The sequence below is a fragment of the Mesoplodon densirostris genome, chromosome 17 (genome assembly GCF_025265405.1).
Source record: "Mesoplodon densirostris isolate mMesDen1 chromosome 17, mMesDen1 primary haplotype, whole genome shotgun sequence".
NCBI lineage: Eukaryota > Metazoa > Chordata > Mammalia > Artiodactyla > Ziphiidae > Mesoplodon > Mesoplodon densirostris.
This window is the reverse complement of record NC_082677.1, coordinates 2,727,739-2,751,042: the sequence shown is the minus strand read 5'-3', so window position 1 is coordinate 2,751,042 and position 23,304 is coordinate 2,727,739. Positions and strand designations below refer to the sequence as shown.

Sequence of the window (23,304 nt, the reverse complement as noted above, 5' to 3'; positions counted from 1 at the left end):
TGCTTGCTGCCTGCGTGTCTGTCTGTCAAAATCCTATCCAGGGTGTCCGTGCTGGGCTCCCGCCGCCCCCTCCATGAAGCCTGTTCCAACGTTTCCACGCCCCTTGGACTCCTCCGCCCCTGAACTCTTAGCACACTTAAGGTTGTGTTACGCACTTCAGCTCCCAAGCAGGTGTTCTGTTCCCTCGGGCGCTCTTCCGTAGTCACTGTTGTCACCACGTTGTTATGATGACGTCTTGTTATGTTATACTGTATGTAATAGTTACGTAATGCCTACTCTGGGCCGTCGTTTCCTTTCATTCCTCTATGGCCGTGTGGGATACACGGTTGTATCCACTTCGCGGACGAGGAACCGCAGGTCAGGTTGATTGCTGAGAAGTGGCAGCGCTCAAGCCCTGACCCGGGCGCTCCATTCATGCTCCTCCCAGGCCACCCGAGACCACATGCCCCTTTTTCTGTGTCACCTGCATCGGCTCTTTCAGTTCATTGGTTCAGCAGATATGCACTAAGTGCCCACTGTGCGCCAGATGTTATTCTGGGCGCTGGATATAAATCCGAGTAGTGCAGGTGACAGAGGAAAGCAGAAAAGCAGGGGAAGAGTCCGGTCTGTTCCTGGCGCCTACAGGTTGTGGAGAAAGTGGTTCAGGGGAGGGAGGACTGCGCGTGTCAGAGGTGCGCGGCCTTGCGCGGGCCGCGAAGGCTGGTGAACAAGGCTGTGAGTGGAGGGTCCAGATGGGGGCCCAGGTGTGCGGCCGTGAGGAAGGACGGGGGGAGCCTGCGGGGCGGGGCAGGGGGTGGTCACAGCCGAAGGAGGCTCGTCCCTGGGGGAGGCGGGTTTGAGCCGGGACTTCAGTGGTCACGGCCCCGCCCGGGGGGCTGAGACCTGCCACGGGGAGGGGCACCCGGAGGGGCTTTGCAGTAGCCACAGTGAGGGACGCGGCTGCTCCAGGCTGACGGCGGCTGTGTAGGTGCTGAGATGTCACGTTTGGGGCGTGTGGCACCCGAAGGGAGAGCCAGGCCTTGGACATGAGCCACCGGGAAGACAGCTCCTGCTGACGGGGGCGGGGCAGGAGTGAGGTGGGTCTGAGTTAGGTGTGAGGTGCCGGTTGGTCAGTGCAGGTGGAAACACTGATGGACAGTGAGGCGCACACACACGCCGGGACGAGACTGGTTGGCTCGCCTGGACGCTGGGGGAAGGTGGGGGACTGAGCGCCGGCTTGAGTGACGTGCACTGGAGGTTGCCGGCCCCGCAGTGGCAAGCGCCCGGGGTGATGGCCAGCAGGTCCCCGGCTCACAGGGTGGTGAGCGTGGAGATGTCTTGGAGCTGGACTCTGCACATAGTTGGGTTGACTGTGACCTGTGTCCTCGAGGGATTTAACATTTGGTTGGGGAGCCTGGATGTATACATATAAAGATAAACCTTAAGACAGGTCAGTGTCTTTTTAGTTGCAAATGCATAGAATATAGAAAACAATGTCCTAGGATTTTAGGAGCGCAGGAAGTTTGCAGATGCGTGGATGGTTGTTGAAAATTTCCTGAGGGAAGTGAAACTGGAGGTGGACAGTGAGGAACAGGAGGGGTACAGGTTTAGGTGGACCCCACGTGACAGATGTGTCAGGGGGTCATCTTCCAGTGAGGCATGCGTTTGCCCTCAGGCCGTTTCAAACTCATTCCTTTTTATTGAATACTCCGGCGGTATTCCAGGTAGATTAATTGAGGTAGATGTCTCATAAGTAAGAGAGCTAGGAAAACGAAATAGGTGGAAGTTAGTAAAAAATGGTTATTTTGAAATAAAAAGCACACACAGATATATGTGAAAACAGTTCTCTATGCTAGCTGGTTTGATATCTGGAAATACAGACTTTATTTTAAACTAAATAACAGTTGTTTTTCTTAAACCATCTAAAACAAGGCAGCGTTTTTCAGGTTACGAGATACGGGCTGGTTCACCACTGATGGTGGGGAGACCCCTGGGTTCCTGGTTTAGGTCCATCCTTTCCCCAGCCTCTTATTTTACTCAGAAAAGAGAGAAACTGAACAAGAAACTGAAACATATAAAAGACCATGTGGAAAATAGAAAAACAGTGTGTGTAGCCCACTCTCAAATACACGTGAAAGCTCTGTATATGTTAAATAGTGGCAAAAAGTGCTAAATTCAAAAAGTCACATGAAAAAATTTCCTATCATGGGAAACAACAGTAAATCCACTACGTTGCCTTTATGGGTTTGTACAATATAGTGACTTACGGCTGAAGTATTTTAAGTAGTAAAAAAAAAAAAAATTCCAATAGAGCCTAAATTTTTTTGTTTGTTTGTTTGTTTTTTGTTTGTTTTTTGCGGTACGCAGGCCTCTCACTGTTGTGGCCTCTCCCGTTGCGGAGCACAGGCTCCGGACGCACAGGCTCAACGGCCATGGCTCACGGGCCCAGCCGCTCCACGGCATGTGGGATCCTCCCAGACCGGGGCACGAACCCGTGTCCCCTGCATCAGCAGGCGGACTGTCAACCACTGCGCCACCAGGGAAGCCCGAGCCTAAATTTTTAATGTTCTAATTTTGCAATATTTTCTTTGGATACTGATCCTAAATAGATTATTCTGCTGTGTATATAAAAATAAAAATATTTACCCAGAAAAACACTGATTTTTAAAATCTGATGTTTCTAAGTTGTAGTGATTTTTATGAACAGATCAGTCTAGCTATCTCTTGAAAACTCAGAAAAAAATTAGACATGTCTGACAGACATTTTTTTCCTTATACATATGAATAGATAGAAATAGATTGAAACTTTGGATTCTTTTTTTTTTTTTTTTCTTTTTCTTTTTTTTTTTGTGGTATGCGGGCCTCTCACTGTTGTGGCCTCTCCCATTGCGGAGCACAGACTCCGGATGCGCAGGCTCAGCGGCCATGGCTCACGGGCCCAGCTGCTCTGCGGCATGTGGGATCTTCCTGGACCGGGGCACGAACCCGTGTCCCCTGCATCGGCAGGCAGACTCTCAACCACTGTGCCACCAGGGAAGCCCGGATTCTTTTCTTTTGTTTCCCCTTAACTGTTTTTATTTTGGGGTATCATTTAAGGCTTTGATTATTACTATGTCACTTTAATTCGTTTATTTAATAAAGATCATCATCATCTAGAAATGCCTAGTATATGTGAGCAACCCAGCTTCCCTTTGAGAATCATCACCTTAAAGGCATTGTAGTGTATGGATTTATGATCACCACATTATAATTTTAACAGGTATGTACATTTTATTTTATGTAGTTAAAGATATTTTCTTTTGGATTTTCATTTTAGAGACTGTCATGCAGTTCCTTGAGAAGCTATCTGACAAACTCTCTGAAAGGTTCGTTTTTTTAGTTCTCTTTAGAGTACATGTTATTTAGTTAGGGTTTTTTTTTAAGACTTGATTTATAAAAAAACTGTAAGTGACCTGTTAGGAATATAAGTGTTGGAATATTGTGTCAGATCTGTGGACTGTTCAAGAGATGAGATGAACAGTGAGCCCTACTTTGAAAGTGCACAGTCGTCCCCCGAAGGTGACGGTCTCGGAAACTTGGGCCGTCCCCTCTGGTGAACCAGCCACCTGTCTTTAGGAACTCATCATTGATAGGGACTTCTTAAAATTTCCCAGACCTTTTTTTTTTTTTTTTTTTTTTTTTGCTGTACGCGGGCCTCTCACTGCTGTGGCCTCTCCCGTTGCGGAGCACAGGCTCCGGACACACAGGCTCCGCGGCCATGGCTCGCGGGCCCAGCCGCTCCGCGGCATGTGGGATCTTCCGGGATCGGGGCACGAACCCGTGTCCCCTGCATCGGCAGGCGGACTCTCAACCACTGCGCCACCACGGAAGCCCTTCCCAGACCTTTTGAAACTATATATTTTAGCTTGTACCATCCGTTTTATCATCAGCTGGAAACGTAGTATTTCTCTCCTTTCGGCCTCAGCGTGGGCGGCTGGTGGGGATGGTAGATGGATCTGTTTGCCCTGCTATGTGCTTAAGAGCACTCTCAGTGGTCCCTCTGTCACAGCCGCCGGCCTTCTCCCTGCCCAGCCCCCTGGGCTGGCCCTCGTCCTCGGGGCCACTCTGGTAGTGCTCTTTCTGGGGGCCAGCCCCCCAGGAGCCTTCAGACACCCTGGCTCTAGGATGAGGCGTGGCACGTTTGTGAGAGACCGTGATCTCTCCTGTGGCACTGCCTAAAACCTCATTTGCTGCCTGACTGCACCAGCATGTTAATTTTAGCTCCAATTTCCATTTTCTGTTATAAACTCATGCCTAGAACACAGTCCTCTCCAATTTGGATTATATTTATAAATTCTAAAATTATCTTTCAATGCAGTGAGCTATTGTGGCTTTGATATAATGAAGTAGTGTTGATTATGCAGTTATTTGAAACTTTATTCTACTTTGCCTTGCTGGTTAAGCATTATTCTTTTTCACTTATATGTAGCTATAGATTATATTTTGAGCAAACTTATCTTCAGGTTCTTATAGTGGTATGTAGGAGTTCATTCTAACAGAAATTCCATATTCTGCAATTATTAAGTGCATATTTGATTGTTGCCCAGCTGGAGTTTTTTGGTAGGGGAAAAACTATGAATAGCAATCTTAAATATAATCTATGTTAATATTCTTTTATAGGAAGTAATTTGTTAGCCTCTTTTTTAAGGTGTAGCAAAAAGCAGTGCTTCAGAGTTTACTGATTAACACTTTGCACTTCGCATGTTTCTGTTAACACTGCTAGTTTTTCCAGGCTTTTAGTACTTTCAAGACATATCTCTGCCAAGATGCTTTTTTTTTTTTTTTGCGGTATGCGGGCTTCTCACTGTTGTGGCCTCTCCCGTTGCGGAGCACAGGCTCTGGATGCGCAGGCTCAGCGGCCATGGCTCACGGGCCCAGCCGCTCCGCGGCATGCGGGATCTTCCCGGACCGGGGCACGAACCTGTGTCCCCTGCATCGGCAGGCGGACTCTCAACCACTGCGCCACCAGGGAAGCCCTGCCAAGATGCTTTTTAAGGTAGAAATTGTAGTAATTTACTGATGTGTATATTATCGTTTCTTCTAGCACATGTAAAATTTGGTTAATACTGGTTGCATTTGCACTACAAATTACTTTTAATTTTATCATGAATATTGGAAGGTAGCATAAGCAGACCAGTTCTTTTATAATTAATTATGAAAATTGTGTCCTAACAATGAATGATAAACCTGTTTTACAGAACTCTAAAAGATTTTGAGATGATACGAGGGATGAAAATGAAACTAAATCCTCAAAATTCTGTAAGTGACCATCTTGGGATATTTTTATTATAATATAAACAGTCTGTCAGCTGAGGTCTTTATCTTTTGACTCTAGAACTTACTTGTGATTTGCTGATGGTGTATATAGTCTTGTTTCTTCTGATCCTTGGATTTGGGGAATAAAGTATTGAAATATGTGATCCAAATGTCCAAGTCTGACATTCCAGTAAATCCAGTGTTTTTGTTGGTTAGTTGCTCGCTTGCGCTCTCTCTCTCTCTCTCTCTCTCTCTCTCTCTCTCTCTCTCTCTCTCTCTCACACACACACACACACACACACACACACACACCCATACTGTCTGTTAACACAACCTGTGTTAATATCTGCTCACACAAAGGTTGCCTCTGTTCTATGGAGAGTTGGCATCTCTGTGCAAAGCACCTTTAGGGGGCTCAGGGAGGGGATGACCTGGCCGGTGGCAGCTTCAACATCAGTGCTCACCTTGCAGTTGACACGTTTGTTTGCTAACCTGTGGAGCTCAGTTAGGTAGATCAATGTTGACGGACAAAGTGTAACCCGTCCTGAAAACACTGAATCTTAAGATCAAATGATTACATGATCCTTCCAGTCAGACTAAGTGTCCTTAGGGCCAGAGGGTGCCCTGAAAAGGGGTGAGATCCCAGGTGTTAGGGCTCGGGTCCTCATCTGGCTCGGGGGTGCCACGGGATTGCTGGGGTGTCTGGGCCCCTCTCCTGTAGCTGCTGTTGGTGGTCATCCTTGGTTGCTGGTGGCTGCTGAGCAGGGTTAGAAACTCTTTACCAGCTTCCCAGATCCAACCACCATGAAATGGAGTAATTCTGTCATAGTCACTGATTTCAGGAGCAGCATGTGAGATTGTTAACTGGTAGTCAGAGCTGTATCTAGCGGAGTAACTGGGATTAGCCATCCACCCACTTTGGCTTGGTAGGTAGGTCCACTTAGGAAACTAGATCATGGATCAGAATTTAGCTTGGTGAGCACAGGAACAGAAAAGGTGAAGTGTGTTGCCAAAAGCTAATTCATTAATATGACTCGAAATTGTTCTCCCTGGACATGTTTTTGTTTGTTTGGTTTTTTTTTTTTTTTGGCTGCATTGGGTCTTCGTTGCTGCACACGGGTTTTCTCTAGTTGCGGCAAGCGGGACTACTCTTCTTCGCGGTGCGCGGGCTTCTCATTGCAGTGGCTTCTCTTGTTGCGGAGCACGGGCTCTAGGCACGTGGGCTTCAGTAGTTGTGGCACGCGGGCTCAGTCGTTGTGGCTCATGGGCTCTAGAGCACAGGCTCAGTAGTTGTGGCACACGGGCTTAGTTGCTCCGTGGCATGTGGGACCTTCCTGGACCAGGGCTCGAACCTGTGTCCCCTGCATTGGCAGGCGGATTCTTAACTACTGCACCATCAGGGAAGCCCCAGACATGTTATGTAGCTACTGATGCCGGCTGTTCTGAGGATGTGTGGGAAATGCCCAGCCTTCTCTCCTGAAGCCCCCGGTGAAGGTACCACCGTTCACCCTGCTCCCCTAGCCAGAACCGGGACTAAGTCTAGACCAGGGGTTCTCAAACTGCTCCCTGGAAGGCAGCACCTGGGCACTTGGTAGAAAAGCAGGCTCTCGAGCGCCACGTGCTGTGTGTCAGTGAGCCCTGTGGGTGTTCACACCCCGCCCCCGCCCATAGTGTCAGGTACCGAGGCCTGCAGCTTCTGCCTTCCTGGGAACTCTGTTCCCTGTCTGTGCCCATTGCCACAGCCCTGGCTGAGGTCATTATTCCTTCTCCCCAAGACGACAGTGACTGGTTGTCTAGCCTTTTGTTCTGCTCCCCTCGAAGTTGTCCTGCATTCCAACTGCTTTGCTGGGTGCCTGGCCCACGTTGGATGCGGAGAAGGTCCTGTGCACTTACTGGGAATGGGAATGAATGAACGCAGGGCCGCCAGAGGGATTTTTCTAGATCACTGATTGGGCCTCGCACTCTTTTGTTTAACATTTTCAGGTAATTATTAGATTTACTTCCCATTTCTTAGCTTTCCCGCCAAGCCCTTCGTAATCTTTCCTGGACCTCCTCCTCTTCTGCCTGGGAGCCCAGTCAGTGGTCTCCGCTCACTCCTGACACCTGCATGATGCTCGTGTGCTCTTTTCACTTACTTTTTGCTTTGCTTTCCCTTCTTTTACTTTATTTTTATTTATTTTTTATTGAAGTATAGTTGATTTACCATGCTGTGCTTTGTTTTATTTTTAAATTGTAACTGACATTTATGTGCCAACAAATGCCGTACATCTGGATTACGTGCTCCCACTCTTCACAGCCCAACTCAGGCTGTGTCTCCTCCAGGCGTCTCCTGCCCTCCCCTGTGATTTAACACCCTTCATGGGCTGTTTGGCGTGGCACAGCATCATAGACTTGACACACTGTTCTCTGGCGGGCCACTTGTCTTCCTGCTGCCTGGCCCATTGTCAGCTCTTGGTACAGGGATGGTATCTTGTCTCTGTTGCATTAGAGCCTGCGCTCTGTCTGGCACGTAGCAGTAAACAGTCATCTGTTGGAGGCCGTGAGTGCCAGGAGCTGATCACTCAGGGGCCAGAGCCCCAGGACTGCTGTCCGTGCCCTTCAGGAGCTCGTGGGCAGAAAGAAAGGAAGCCTCCACGTCTTACCTCGGTTCCCTTCCCTGATAAAAGTATGAGCGTGGCGCATGAGCAAGAAACCTTGTCCTCAGAGGAGATCACGTCTAAACTGAACCTTTGAAGAACCTTGGTGATAAGGGTGGAAGCCTCGTTCCTGGAGCTCTGCTCAGTGCCAGGTGTTTTGTTTTGCAGTTGAAGTGCATTTAGCAGTACTGTGTGGGAGATGCTGTTGATTCATTCAACAGATAACCCTTGAGGGACTGCTGTGTACCAGGCAGAATTCAGGGGCCAAGATACAACGGGAAAATTGCAAACAAAATCCCTGCCCTCATGCAGCTTATGTCGTAGGGGAAGAAAAGAGATAGTAAACACATGAAAAAAATCAGCATTGTGCTAGTCCTGTGGTGATAGGGACTGTGGGGGAAATAATGCAGAAAAAGCGGATGGAGGCTGTTGTCTTATAGGGGCTGGGCAGTGAAGACCGCCCTCCCCCCCAGGAAGATGGCACCGGAGCAGCCCTGAAGAAGTGAGGGGCTGGCGACAGCCAAGGAAGAGCCCTCTAGGCAGAGGCCGGACGGAGGGGTCTGCCTTGCGGTGGAGGAGCAGCAGGGTGGGGGAGGGGGGCACGGGGTTGGAGAGGAAAGCGGGGAAGCCCTGGGAGTCCGCACGCTGTGGACTGTGGGCCTGGACCCAGGCCGCCTGCTTCCCGGCCTGGCCTCTGCCTGCTCTCTGTCACCTGGCAGCTTGCGGGGAGTGTGGTCCGCACAGCTACCCCAGCTTCCTGTCACTGTTCTGTACCAGGTGTCAAAAATGGTTGTTCTCGTGTTTCTTTATGACATATTTTCTTTGCCAAGATTAGCGTTAATTCTGCCTTAGTTACGTTTTAAATTGTTGCTTTCATTTCTGGGATCCACCCTAAGCTTCTTGCTTAGATTTAGAAAGAACTCTAGTCTCACCTTTAGTTCCCTAATCTTACCTGCAGTATGTTTTATGGATTAATACATGGGTTACATTCTGGGGAAAATTTCAGCGTGGCTAATTTAATCTATCAATTTTGACTTTCATTAGTTTACATTTTAGAATGACATTTGTTTACCTTTTCCCGAAATTCTGCGATTATGCCTTATTTATACCTCTCAACTCACTGATTGCAGGGAAGTCAAAATAAAAAGGCACGTATTTCCTGCCAAGTCACGAATTTTTAGGCTTTTTATTAAACTTTTTCTGGCATCATAACAGGTACACATTTTATAAGTTGGCTAAATTATTGATTAAAATTGTGAAGTAGTCAACAGCTTCCATAACAGTGAATTTTTCCTTCGTAGGAATTAATGCCTTGGGACCCCCCCTACTACAGCGGTGTGATTCGTGCAGAGAGGTACGTTTTTTGAGAAATACTCGTATGTGAGAAGGAAGAAAGAAATATGTATTGAGCGTTTTGCCTGCTAACTGGGCAACAGTCCCTTCACTCGGTGCCCACGTTACAAACCTGCGTCCCCTCAAGCTCAGGCCCTGTGCTGGAGTGGCCAGCATCTGCCCTCAGGTCACTTATCCGGGTTGGGAAGCCCCTCCCACAGGCCTGTAGTGGTCCCTCCCCCATAGCCGGTCCTCTGTGGCTTCTGTCATTCCTGTTTACACCTTGTGAGTACCTCCCGCATGGCTGGAATCCGGCCCCTCCGCCTCCTCCTGTGGGTGCTGTCCAGGCTCTTTCTAGACTCTGAGCTGGAGGGGCTGGGACTTTGCTAGAACCCTCGTCGTGTCCCGTTTCGGGCCCAGGGTGGGTGCTCGGCAAATATTTGTTGAACCAGTAGAGGAATATGGTAGTACTTGGCATGGCACAGTGTGGTTTTCTTATGTTTTCTCATTTTTATTGGAACACGTCAGCATGTTATTGGCACATCTGGAAGGATATAAATGAAATAAGGATTTGGGAAACTTATGTTGATAGAGGGGCTCCTCTGGCTTCTGTGTTCCTCTGTGTCTATTAAACTGTGGCGAACTAGGAGCTATGCTTTTTCCCTAACTATACCCTGTTTCTGTCATTTTTTTTTTTGTGGTACGCGGGCCTCTCACTGCTGTGGCCTCTCCCGTTGCGGAGCACAGGCTCCGGACGCGCAGGCTCAGCGGCCATGGCTCACGGGCCCAGCCGCTCCGCGGCATGTGGGATCTTCCCAGACCGGGGCACGAACCCGTGTCCCCCGCATCGGCAGGCGGACTCCCAACCACTGCGCCACCAGGGAAGCCCTCTGTCATTTTTATGTTTGCTTGTAAACCCACAAAATATGGAGGCCTGTTCAGAGTGAACACAAAAATGTTTATGTCCCAAGCAACTTTATATCTGCAAGAGGAATATATTTTTTAAGAATCTCAGAATCTTAGCCTTTAACAAATCCTTAACATTTTTCTCTTATGGTTCATTTTTTAGATATGCAGTTAAGATTGACTTAGGTCCTGGAAGAGAATAAAAGTTTTGAGCTGCTTTCTTTACTAAAGGTTGCTGGCATGTATCATGATAATATACTTACTCAGTTGGTATTAAACTTCAAAGTCTTTTGGTTACCATGCATTATATTCAAGCATCAAGCAAAGCGTAGTAAGCACCTCACTAAGATTAGACGCCGCTTATTCTAATGGTTTCTTTCGGCATTTGTCATAGAAGCAGAAACCTGTAGCTTTTCCTGTTCTTTCTGCCCCGGCAGCAGGAGGTGGCCTGAGATGAGTCAGTGTGTCCAAGAGCTGACCCGCTGAGTTCCCATCTTTTCCCCTCTGTGGCCTCTCCTTACGCATCCGATCCCCAAACCAGTCTTACTTACAGAGTATAGGTGTCTCCCAACCTGTAGGTAATAATGCTTTGTCAGCTGGTATTTCTTATACATGTGTCCCAAATTCAGCATCAGTCACCTTCTCTACGAAAGCACGTAAACTGTAGTTCAGAATCTATAATAATTTGATCCTGATAAACAGTGAGTGCTTAGAATATATTATAGCTTAACGTAAGATATGCTAGTAATAAGACATTACTTCACAATTGTGTTTTATGGCTGCAAGACTTCAGATCCTGCTCTTAACGGTTGCATTAAAAAATAGCATTTCTCTCTTAAAATCCTTTCAAAGACATAGCATACAGGAATGTTAAATTTTTTATTAATATGTTCCATATTTATGTAAAGTTTTTAGTTGTATTTTTGACATTGGAAAGTCATGTGAATTAGATGTCCTTGTTTCTTTCTAATTTTTGCCACTGTGATTTTTATGTGGTGTTCCTCTGCATCATATCCCCCACCCCTTATTGTTACTATTACTATTATTATTTTTGACCGTGCTGCGTAACACGCAGGATCTTAGTTCTCCGACCAGGGATCGAACCCATGTCCCCTGCAGTGGAAGCTCCGAGTCCTAACCACTGGACCGCCAGGGAAGTCCCTCCCATCCCTTATTTTTTAATACCTTAGCCTTAAATTTAAAAGCGATATTTTTGTCATTTAACTGTGCTCTGTAAGTGTAGCATACCCAAGTGGTGGTTCTGTGGAAATTACATGTGGATATTTGAATACTTGGAAAGACAGAATCGATGATGACGTATACGTACGCATTAATCAGGGTGTGCGATCCCTGAGAAGTCTGACAGTGGTCTTAAATAGAAGCTATTGAATAAAGGGGAGTGAGTCCTCCATTTATACCAAAGTGCACCACGGGAAAGTCTTTCGGCTGCTGCCTGACTCCGGACTCAGTACTTGGAGCCCCCGGAGCCCCCGAAGGTTGGGGGTTCTGACTCCTCTGCCCCCACCACAGAGGGGGGGTCTTCTTGTCCACATGGCAGGATCGGGGGCAGCATGGCCCTGTGGCCAGGAGCTCCTGAGGGCTGAGGCCCCGGGCAGGCCTGGCTCGCCTGTGACACGTGCTACACACAGTCTGGGAAAGTGACCTATCCTCAGCCAGCTTGTATTTTTAGTACTAAAATAACATTATTATGTGGAATTGGCCTTCTGTAGACCTTCTTCTAGAGAACGGTCCCCTCTAAGAGATGCTTTGTAATTGTCCTCTCAAATCTTTTGAAGGAGGTTCAGCTCTGCCTTAAAGCTTCTCTGAGACACTCATCTGAAATGTAATGACTGTATTAAATGAGCAGCAGAATACTCTGCAGAGAGCTTTTGGTGAGACAGACAGCACTGGACAGGGGCCCACCTCGCCTGTGCGTCCTGGTGGCCGTGTCCAGGGCGGGGGAGCCTGCCTGTGGCCGGCAGGACAGCACACAGGGGTCCCTTCCGTCTTCAAGGTCACGGGCCCACTACCGCCTTTAAAATGAAGCTGGAGCGTCGCTCAAGGCCTGCGTGGCTCTAACGAAAGGTACACACATGCCCTCTGGTTCTCCCTCACCACCCCCGTCCTCCTCAGGTTACCTCGGCCAAACTGAACCCTGTCCCCTGCCTGGGCCCTTTCTGTCTCAGAGACTGCGGCTTCCTGCCCTACCTGTGACGTTGTGTCTGGAGTCCCCGAAGCCCCCCGGCCTGTGCTTACAGCCCAAGTGCCGCACGGCCGGGCACTCACAGTGTCCTCTGGGCCTCACTGTCAACCACGCCTGGAAGCACAGAGCAACGCTTGTCTTGTCTCCTCTGTTTGAAGTGCAGTGGGGAACACGCTCTGGGCCTGGGAAATGCGTGCTGGTTGACAGCTGTTGTTGGAGCCTGTGTCTACACCAGTGGTTGGAGGTCCATAGTAAAAGCGACCCAGTGATCACTATTCTGGTAAACATATTTTTGTGGGTGACATTTTTCATCTGTCAGGTTTGTTGAAGGCAGCATGACCTCTGGAGGTCTTCATGATGCTCCTTTGTTAAGAGGTTCCCCCAGGCTGGCTGGTTCTTAGAGTAGAAATCACCACTCTTCTGGGACCACAGTGTAACCCACCTGACAGCCACAGGGAACTTCAGTTCACTTATTTGGCTGTTAACTCAGTAAAAGAACCAGGAAAAGGGATGCAGAAATGCTTTAGATGGGATTGTAAGAATTGGGGGTTTAAAACCTCTATTTTGAGTAGCTTAAAAGGCAGAGGATTGAGTTTTTGGTTTGCAGTGTCAATCATCTTGATTGACTAGAGTAGGCTGAGAGGCGCGGGTAGTGGAGGAGAAAAGAAAGGGAAAATGTAATAGTTTGGGTTTGAGGCTAGAAGGTAGAACAAAGTGAAGATTTCTAAATCCTCTTTAAATGCCTCTACTTGCAAGTAAAGACTAAAATGTGTGGTTTGACATGAAATGAAAAGCAGAAGGGGCTTTCCTTGATTTGAGCTTTTTTTCAAGTTACCCAGGGACTTTTTTTGGCCTACACGTTAAACACTTAAGATTTATTTCACGTTTCTTAATGTTCGCATAAGAGAAGAAAGAGCCTATTAGAAAGATAGGAAATTGTGTTTTAAAATTGTGAGAGGTAAGTCCTGGAAAACAGTGGCAGAAGCAGCTGATGGGGAATCTTAAAGAGCAAAACTACCTTCATTTTTTTTATTTTTCAAGTTTTAAATTCTTCATGGAGGAGTGAAAGTAATTCTTTACGAAAAGCGTATGTGCAATGACTTTATTTAAAATGTTTATTTTTGAAGAGTTAATACATTCACGTGGTTGGGAAAAAATTGAAAACAACATAAGTATCCATTGAGGTATTTCAAATGCTGCTCACAGCCTTCCTCCCACCCCTGCCCTCCAGAGTGATCATTCTTACAGTGTTCAGTGCATCCTTCCAGTGTTTGATTTTTGTTTTTAATGCTCGAGGACTTTATTTCTTTTCTGCCAAGGATGAGTTTCAGTGAATCACATTTCACTTATTTTGGTGCTGTTTTATAGAATGATGTCCTTGGGGTGTGGGATTCAGTATGGTTTATTCCTTGCTAAGGTATATTCTGAAATGTCTGGAGCGTTCACATAATGAAATAGGAATGTTTTGTGTTTTAAACTATTCATAAAGCATTGGACTTCCACAGAAGGATGGTGTGGTGTTTCAAGATACTACAACTGCTTGATACGTGAAATTGTGCAGTTTATTTGTGAAATTGTGCAGTTTATTTGTTAGTACATGTATACTGAGCTCGTTGCTTTCAATTTTTAAGAAAATTAACCTTTATAATGAAAACTTTCAAAATAAACAGAAATAGGGAGAATAATATAAGTAACCCCCATATACTCATCTCCCAGATGAAGTAATTATCAAGGTTTTGCCATGTTTGCTTCACTGGTCTCTTTTATTTCTCCCTTCCTTCTTGTTACTGAAGTATTTTAAGCTGAATCCTAGCCCTTGTGTCACGTCACTCTTGTGTATTCTTTCCCTCTCTCAGTACGTGGCTGTTTTCTTATATGACTCCAGAACCACCAGAACCCAGTTAAGTTTGCAGCAGTTCATGGGCGTCATCTCGTACCCCGACTACACCCCTGTTTCCTTGATGGTCTCCAGTCTGTTTCTTCCCAGTTGGCTTGCTGGGCTTTCTGTCTGAGTCTCTTGCTCCAGAGCCGGTCCCCACACGTCATGCTCCAGCCAACCTTGTTCACATTGCCACTTGCTAAAGAGACCAGGTCGTTGGTCCTACAGAATTTCCAAGCTCGTGGACTGATCTGGTTGCCTTCACGTGGGGTCGTTTCTCTGGTTCCTGTCTTCCTGTAACGTGGATCTTGTACCCCTCTCCCCCCTCCAACTGTGTTGGTTGCACTGTCTTGTGTTTCACGTGTGGCTATTTGATTCTACATATTGATGGAACTGAAGAAGCTGCGTGAGAGGCTGTCATAATAGAGGTCTCCCTGCTCTCCTGGGATTTGGCTCCAGCCTCTATGATGTGGTCCTGTCACCTGGTGCCACGTCAGCGTGACTGTGGTCATCCTTTCCCCTGAGGTTCCCTTTCCTACCTCTCTAGGGTGAGGATGAAATTGTACTGTGATCTGTGTTAAGAGCAGTTTCCAGGACTTCCCTGGTGGTGCAGTGGTTAAGAATCCACCTGCCAATGCAGGGGACACGGGTTCGAGCCCTGGTCCGGGAAGATCCCACATGCCGCGGAGCAGCTAAGCCCGTGCACCACAACTACTGAACCTGCACTCTAGAGCCCGCGAGCCACAAGTACTGAGCCCGCGTGCCACAACTACGTGCGCCTAGAGCCTGTGCTCCACAACAAGAGAGGCCACTGCTTTTGAGTAGCTCCTGCTCTCTGCAAGTAGAGAAAGCCCGCGCGCAGCAACGAAGACTCAACTCAGCCAAAAATAATTAAAATAAATAAATTTGAAAAAAAAAAGAGCATTTTCCAGTGAACCGTGTATCTGATCTCCACCATTAAGGAAAAGAGCTCCCTCCTTACCAGGCAATTTGGCTGGAGCTGTTTTCTTGCCTCTGAAGTCAGAAGTCAAGATAGGACCAAACGGACGATGGCCAGTTCTTTATGAAATAGAGATGAAAAAGATATTTTCAGTGTGTGGTTACCTGAAAGGGAAACAGGTTCCTACTACCTTTCGGTTCTTTCACTGCTACCTTACCTGTATTTAGCTGGAGAAAACAGTCATTCTCCCGGTGGCTTCAAGATGACAAGTTTCGTGGTGTCATCCAGCTGTCACACTGTGATCCTGGCGAAAACATCATTCCTCATGCCAGAAACATTCTGTGTGTTTCATTTTCCTTTGGTGAATTTGAAAATAGCTCCTCTGACGGTGTCGTCACACATGTATGTCTGTGCCTCCTAAGTGTCTGTTATCCGTCGTGTTCGTCCTGCAGGGACCCTCTGTAAGCACTTGCCTGCTGTGCAGATTCCCACACCTGCCTTAACTTACTGAATGGAACAGGGTGAGACTGAAGCCTGTGGTACCTGCAGTTTCAACCGGGATTCACTGACGGTACTGAACTGTGTTGTGTTTTCACCAAGTTCAGTGCCAAGGTTTTTGGAAGTAAAGCCCAAGTTCTTTCTTTACCTTCATCCCAGGTGCATCAGAAGTTGACATATAAGTGTGACTCACAGAGTGTGCTTCAGAGAGACACTGACACGTTGATTTTTTTTAAAAACTTAAATGACAACAAATGAATTCTTCAGTGGAAAGTCTCTTACTGCCTAGTATTTCTGTACTTACTTTAATGATAGCGTTCCTGATGGGGATTTTGAGATATTGCTAAATTCTATTGTTTTTAATAAGAAAGACCTAATTTATACCATTTACCATGTTGATTATAATATGTTCTTTGAAAACTGAAAATTTGTAAACCCACATGTAGCCTATTTTTAACCAGAAGAAATAGAAGAGAATTTACTGAGCTTCACTTACCAACCATGGTGGATGAACAGTAATCTTTTTCCAGTTTTTTTCTGAGGATTCTAGAGATCTCTTATTTCTGCATTCAAGTCAGGGGAAAAATTTTACAACAAATAGCAGTAAACTTCTTGCAAAACTAGGAAAGAGTTTGAGGTGATGAAACCAAATCCTCCGAATACAGTTAAATTTTACTGTGTTTAGGTTGGGCTATGGCTCTCACGTGCTGTAAGGTTTTGTATGTCACCTGTTGTGCTTTTCTCTTGTTTGGAGGGTGTCTCTAGATGACGGAGTAAATTTTTTTCTCAGTGGTTTCTCTTCGAGTAGGACAGTCATGGGGACCATGCTGCGAGGAGGTATCATGGCAAGCGGGGGTGTCCGGCGTGGTGGCCCCAAGGGCACAGGGGGGAGCAAGTCCTGCTCCTCGGTTCTTCCGGGGGTGGGGGGCTGCCTCCTGAGCCCGGCATCCTGGAGGGGCTCAGTGACCTGTGACACTGAACATCCTGTGGGGTGCGGATGTAAGCTGAGTGCACAAAGGCAGGGCCTGGTCTTCAGGGCGCCTCTGGCTGGAAATACCTTGGAGCTTCCTGAATCCCTCACAGCCTCTCCCTTCCGGCTGCTCTTCAGGAGGGAATAGCCTCTCGTTTGGAGAGCCTGTTGGGGCACCGGCGTGGGGGATCTCTTCCTTGTGCTGTGAGGCTGCTGAGTGAGGCGGGTGGTCTTTGTGGTTGAACCTGTGGTGCCCTGTGCAGCCGCTCCCTCCCCTGGGGCCCCTTCCACCCCCCATGCCCTTCCCTCCTTCCCTCCTCTGCGGCTTCTCCCTGACCCCCACTTCTCCCTGCTTCTCCCTGACCCTCCCTCCCCCTCCCTCCCCCGTGCTTTTCTCTGACCCTTCCCCCCGCCCCCCACCCCCGTGCTTCTCTCTGACCCCCCCAACTTCTCCCTGACCCTCCCTCCCCTGTGCTTCTCCCTGACCCTCCCCCCCACTTCTCCCTGACCTCCCCCCCCCGTGCTTCTCCCTGACCCTCCCCCCTTGCTACTTCCTGACCTCATGCCCTCCCCCCCAGCAGAACTGACCACAGCCTCGTCTTCATCCCCTCTGCACTCACGTCCCTGTCACTTGCATTAGGTGCTCTTCATGGTTTTGGGGCCTTACTCTTTCCACACTGAGTGTCATCAGGCACATAGTAGGTGATTAACTCACAACATTAAGTCAAGCTTCCTGACAGAGTGTCTCTGTGATGGGCGGAGTGCCTGCTTTTCTCCAGGCACAGTGCCGGCTTCTTTGCGTGCATTTGTCTGATAATCAGTGCAGCCTGGGACATATTGTATTGGGTTGGCCAAAATGTTCATGTGGGTTTTTCCGTAACATCTTATGGAAAAACCCGAACGAACTTTTTGGCAAACCCAGTAGTTCAGTTTCCTGGTGAGGACGTTGAGACCCCCAAAAACCAGAAAAAAAAAACACTTTCTCTCAGAGCACAGACGGAGATGGAGCCGAGGTTTTAACGTCCAGCCCAGGGCCTTTTCTCCGAGACTGCCGTGGGCTGTCACCAGCCTCTCCCAGTCTCAATGTCCTCCAGTAAAACTGAGTAATAATTCTAGCCTCACCTGTCTCACAGGATTATGTAAGGAATATGGGAGGCTTCTGATGTGAAAGTGCTTGGCAAATTGTGCAGCACTGTGCAAGTCGAAGATAATGTTATCTCACACCGTTAGACGTGTTGCTTCAGCAGTTATTCTAACTTTATTATGTATCATCAATCTCTTCCTTTTGATTAACTTTCTCTTTGCCTGCAGAGGTGCTGAGATATTCCTTGTCATGAAACAGTCGCCCTTCCCATGACCCTTGCAGAGATTGAAGTCCTCGTTTTTTCTTGCCAAACCTCCCCCGGCAGTCTAGACTGGATGCCTCCTTTCTCTGGTCTCTGTCGTCTGATTTGTGGCCCTGACAGTCAATCAGACGGTCTCTCCGAGTTACCAGCCGCCTGCCACGCATACAGTTCGGTCACTCGCTTTAGCCCTCCACACCCCGACCTCTGCGGTTCCTGCTGGTACTTAGTTCCTGTTCCCTGAAGTTCCTTCTTCAGTACGGGCCCTCGGCCCCTGCTCCCCACCTTCTCACCACCGCTCATTTTCCCTTCTGGCTTCTTCTCTAAACTGGCCACACTTTTTTGTTCGCGGGGTGCAGCTTTAGCAGTGAACTCAGGGTTCTGACGCCCGACTATTGGGAAACGTGACTGGGGACGAACATCCAGGTGTAGCGCTTCCTTTAGTACTTCCACTGGTAACACGCTTGTGGGAGGGACCTCAGTGCCTGGGCCCGAAGAAAGCAGGCCCGCAGCTCTCTCCTTGGTGTCATTTACTCCCCGACTGCTGTCATCCGGTTAAAAAGAAGCCTCAGCCCTCCTGCTTGGTCCTGTCGTAACCTCGGGGAGATGACTCGTCTTTGTGTAAACCTGTTTTCGTACTGGTGACATGGGGTAATAGTATGACCTTGTAGGGATGTTTCTGCTGTTAGGGGAGGTACATATAAAGGGCTGAGCCCAGGGTCCTCGTGAGCACTTGTCATCCGCAGTATCACCCAAATGACCGTGGGTAAGCTGTCATTTTATAGATTAAATTTAGGGAATATGGACATCCTTGCCCTAAGGAGTCCTCTCTTGCCAGGGTAATGAGCCTTTGCCTTCCTGACTGTGTCGTTCACCACGCCAGGCCCGTCTTCAGCATTTCTAAGCCCCTCTCCTCCTCCTTCTAGCTACCGATGTGGCTGCTCCTGCATTGAGTGCATCCTTGGGGGATACCCAGGAGAGGGTGGCAAAACAGAGGCCTGTAGCTCAGTTCCCCTCCTGACACCTGGTAATCTAACAAGGTCATCAGTATAGCTGCATCTCCGTCTCTGTGTAACAGAAAAATTCAGGAGGGTGAAGTAGCATGTGGCGTCATGTTGTGCCGGGACCAGTAGATGTTATCTAAAAGTGATACACCAGTAAATAAATAGTTAAGGATTTTAAAAGTGGTGGAGGAGCAAAACCAAATTGCCAGAGAGAAAAAGAAGATTCGGCCCACAGAGCCAAAGGAAGAGAGGCCGGGAGCCCTGAGGTGCGTGGGCCCAGGCCTTCATGCACGGAGGGCAGGGATGCACATTATCACAGCTTGGGGGGGGTGGGCAGGATGACTTGGCAACACCTGTTTAAAAATCTAAAATCTCATCCTCTATGCAGCCTCGTCATTTCTGGATGGATTCCACAGAGAGGTCTGTACCTGTCTGGCAGGGTGTTTGTAGGCTGGTGTTTGTAGCGGAGGTGTACTAACGGCAGCTGACTGCCCAGCTCTGGGTGCATTTTCTGTAGAGAAGTTAAAATTGATACAAACACGATCAGAAGTCCAGCTCCTCCTATCACCGTGTGTGGGCCGTTTCAGACAGTGTCAGGGGTGGGACACTCCCTTTCAAGGTGTGGACTCTCACTGGCCACACACACCAGGGAGTGGACGCTTTGGAGAAGTTATGGCAGGTGCTTGTTGTGGACCAGAGCTTTATGTGCCGAAGTGGACAGTATTTAAAAGTGCATTTTTGTTAAAAATACAGGAAAACATATTTTTGTTAAAAATGTGTGTTAAAAGGAAATTGCAGGATAGGAATTGTATGATTCTGTATGTGTGTCTGTATATATATCTGTGTATTTCTGTACATGTAGATGTGTATACACACACACACACACGTATAAGCCTTCTTACACAGATAAAATGATGATACACAAGAAATGGTTTTCTCTAGATGGTGGGACTGGTGAGCCAGGGGATGTCATTTGAGAGTTTTTTAAAAACAGGGAGTTTATATTACTATTATTATTATTATTATTTTTGCGGTACACGGGCCTCTCACTGTTGTGGCCTCTCCCATTGCGGAGCACAGGCTCCGGACGCGCAGGCTCAGCGGCCATGGCTCATGGGCCCCAGCCGCTCCGCGGCATGTGGGATCTTCCCGGACCGGGGCACGAACCCGCGTCCCCTGCATCAGCAGGCGGACTCTCAACCACTGCGCCACCAGGGAAACCTTGTACTTTTTAATGCATTTGTTCTCAGTCATTTCAAATGAATACCATTTGCTTTTCATCATTCGTAATCATTTCATTTAGTGTATACAAAGTGGAAGTTGTATGTGGAGTATTATACAAGCCTGTATTCTGTACTTAAATTATTTTCTCCAAGCTAAATTGTCTCCTTGAGCTTCGCCTGATTACCATATGTAGGTGTCATGGGCATTAGGCAAGTCAGTACATGTTTTAGGTTATGCATAGGCTGTGTTGTTGTAGCTTTACTATGTTTCTTTTCTATAAAGTGAGTTTCTTACAACCAACATATAGCGGGTCTTGTTTATTAATCCATTCTCATATTCTCTGCAGTTTAGTTGTTACATTTAGACTATTGATGTTTAAAGTGATTAGTGATATTATTGGGTTAAAACCTACCATGCTTGTTACTGTTTTCTATCTGTTGCCTGTATCTTTTTTTCTTTCTTTTCTTGTCTTCCACTCTTTTTCTGCCTTTTATGGTTTTAATTGAGTATGTTATATGATTCCAGCTTTTCTCCTCTTTTCACTGTTTGAGGTAGTTGCCCTAAAGTTTACAATATCCGTTGACAAGGAGCGTGAGTCTCCTTCCCAGTAGTACCTGCTGCTGGTTGGTTAGTGCGGCACCTAGGTCTTCTTTCCAGCCCCTCCTAGCATTGCTCTCATTATGTCGCTCATCCATAAGCTATAATCACCTGATACATCATTGCTATTACTATTTTGAACAAACATTAAACAGAAGAAATAGAAAGTTTTTTAATATCTTCATTTATTTCTTCTAACCCTCTTCCTTTATTTACGTGGATCCAGGTTTCTGACTTACATTATTTTTCTTCTTCCTGAAGAACTTCTTTTAACATTTCTTATAAGTCTGGTCTACTAGTGAGAAATTTCCTCAATTTTTGTTCGTCCAAGAAAGCCTTTATTTCTCCACTTTTGAAGGATAATATTGTTGGGCACAGAATTCTAGGTTTGTGGGTTTTTATTTCAGAACTTTAAGCATTTCACTCCATACTCCTGTTGCGTGGTTTCTGGAGAGGTCTGACATAATTCTTATCGTTGCTTTTTAGGTGAGGTGACTTTTTTCCCTCTGGCTTCTTTGAAGATTTTCTCTTTGTTTTTGATTTTTTGCCACTTAAATATGATCTGCCTAAGCGTTGTGTTCTGTTTTTTCCTACTTGGTGTTCTGACCTTCCTGGATTTGTGGTTTGGTGTTTGTCTTCAGTGTGGAAAGTTCTCAGTCATTATTACTTCAAATATTCCTTCAATTCCTTTCTCTCTTTCTTCTTCTGGTTTTCCCATCATGTGTGCATTGTACCTTTTGTGATTGTCCTACAGTTCTTTGGGTATCCTCTTCTGTCTCTGTTTTTCTTTTTTGTCTTTGCATACCAGTTTTGAAGTTTCTGTTGACGTTTCTTCAAGCTCCCTGATCCTTTCCTCGGCTGTATCCAGTCTACTGATGACTTATCAAGGGCATTCTTTATTTCTTTTGCAGTGCTTAATTTCTAGCATTTCCTTTTGATTCGTTTTTAGAGCTTCCATCTCTCTGCTTACCTTACCCATGTACTCTTGCATGTTTTCTACTTGTTTCTTCAGAGTGCTTGGGATACTAATCACAGTTGTTTTAAATTCTCAATCTGCTAATTCTAACATCTCTGACATATCTGAATCTGGTTATGGTGCTTGTTCTTTCTCTTCAAACTGTGTTTTTTGTCTTTTAGCATGACTTGAAATTTTTTGTTGAAGGTTGGATATGGTATACTGGGTGAAAGGAACTGAGATAATTAGGGCTTCGGTGTGAGGTTAGATGTTTTTCTGGCCAGGAGCCGGGCTCTGCCTGCTTTTTCCATTAACCCTGGGCCTGGAGGTAACTCTCCTTTGGTGTGCTCTCTTTGTCTCCCCTGTTTGTTTGGGTTCGTCTGGAGACTTCTGCTTAACTAAGGTCTGGGACCTGCAGGCCTGGGTTGTGTCCCCTGTTGTTTTACGGGAGCCCTGCCGATGTGGTGCTGATGTGTGGACGGAGGAGATGTGATCCACAGGCCTGTGGTTGCGTCTCAGCTGCGCCTTTCACAAGTGCTTTCCAGCCCCCTCCCCTTTGATGAGATGGGAAGGCTGGGGGGCGCGAGGTGGGTATTCTCTCTGGTGAGAGAGTCTCTCTGGAGGGCAGGCCTCATTAAGAAGAGCAGAACGTGCTGGCGTAGTTCATAATGGCTACTTTTTCCTTCCTCTGGTGGAAGATGGGGGAATAGTCTCCATCTTCACTGTGAGAACCTGGTGGGGCTCGTGGAGGGAAAACTCTTATTAAAGTGTAGCGATTCCCCCTTAAACTGGGCCTCCCTGGAATTTTTAACTCTCAGACAATTTGTCGATTGTAGTTTGTTTTCCTACCTTGGTACTAGTCTCCCCTGGAGCCTCCTGTGAATTGTGGCCCCCTGGATCTGCCTGCCTGCCTCTCCAGTTTTGGGGCACAGCAGTTTGCTCTGTGACCTCACTTCTCTGCTGGGTCTAAGAAGAGTTGCTGATTTCAGTTTGTTCAGCTTTTTACTTGTCATTAGGACAGTGGTGCCCTCCAGGGTCCTTATATGCTGGACCGGAGACCAGAAGTGGCTGTTATTTCCTGTTTGACAACACATCCCCCTTCCCCATTTCTGTGATATCCCTTTCTTTAAATTCTCTGCCATCTCTTTTTTTAAAATTTAATTTTATTTATTTACTTTTTATACAGCAGGTTCTCATTAGTTACCTGTTCTATACATATTCGTGTATACATGTCCATCCCAATCTCCCGGTTCATCCCACACTCCCCCTTCCCCCCTTGGTGTCCATATGTTTGTTCTCTACATCTGCGTCTATTTCTGCCCTGCACACCAGTTCATCTGTACATTTTTCTAGATTCCACATACACACGTTAATATACGATACTTGTTTTTCTCTTTCCGACTGACTTCACTCCGTAGGACAGTCTGCCGTCTCTGACTCTTCTTCCTTGTCTTCCTTTCCACCCCCTCGCCTGGAAGTCCAGGGACCTGCCCTTGACCCTCCTGTCAGCCCCGCCCCTTCTCCTTTTCCTGCTCACACTCTC

General features: G+C 47.1%; 1 protein-coding gene across 1 annotated transcript in view; it reads left to right on the top strand.

The window, feature by feature from the left end:
* Positions 1-23,304, top strand: part of MIPEP (mitochondrial intermediate peptidase) — a 144,120-nt gene that overhangs the window by 23,551 nt on the left and 97,265 nt on the right. Inside the window, exons 8-10 of the mRNA XM_060079683.1 lie at positions 3,296-3,344; positions 5,217-5,277; positions 9,212-9,264. Coding sequence (XP_059935666.1) covers positions 3,296-3,344; positions 5,217-5,277; positions 9,212-9,264 — 163 coding nt within the window. The remainder of the gene's footprint in view (positions 1-3,295; positions 3,345-5,216; positions 5,278-9,211; positions 9,265-23,304) is intronic.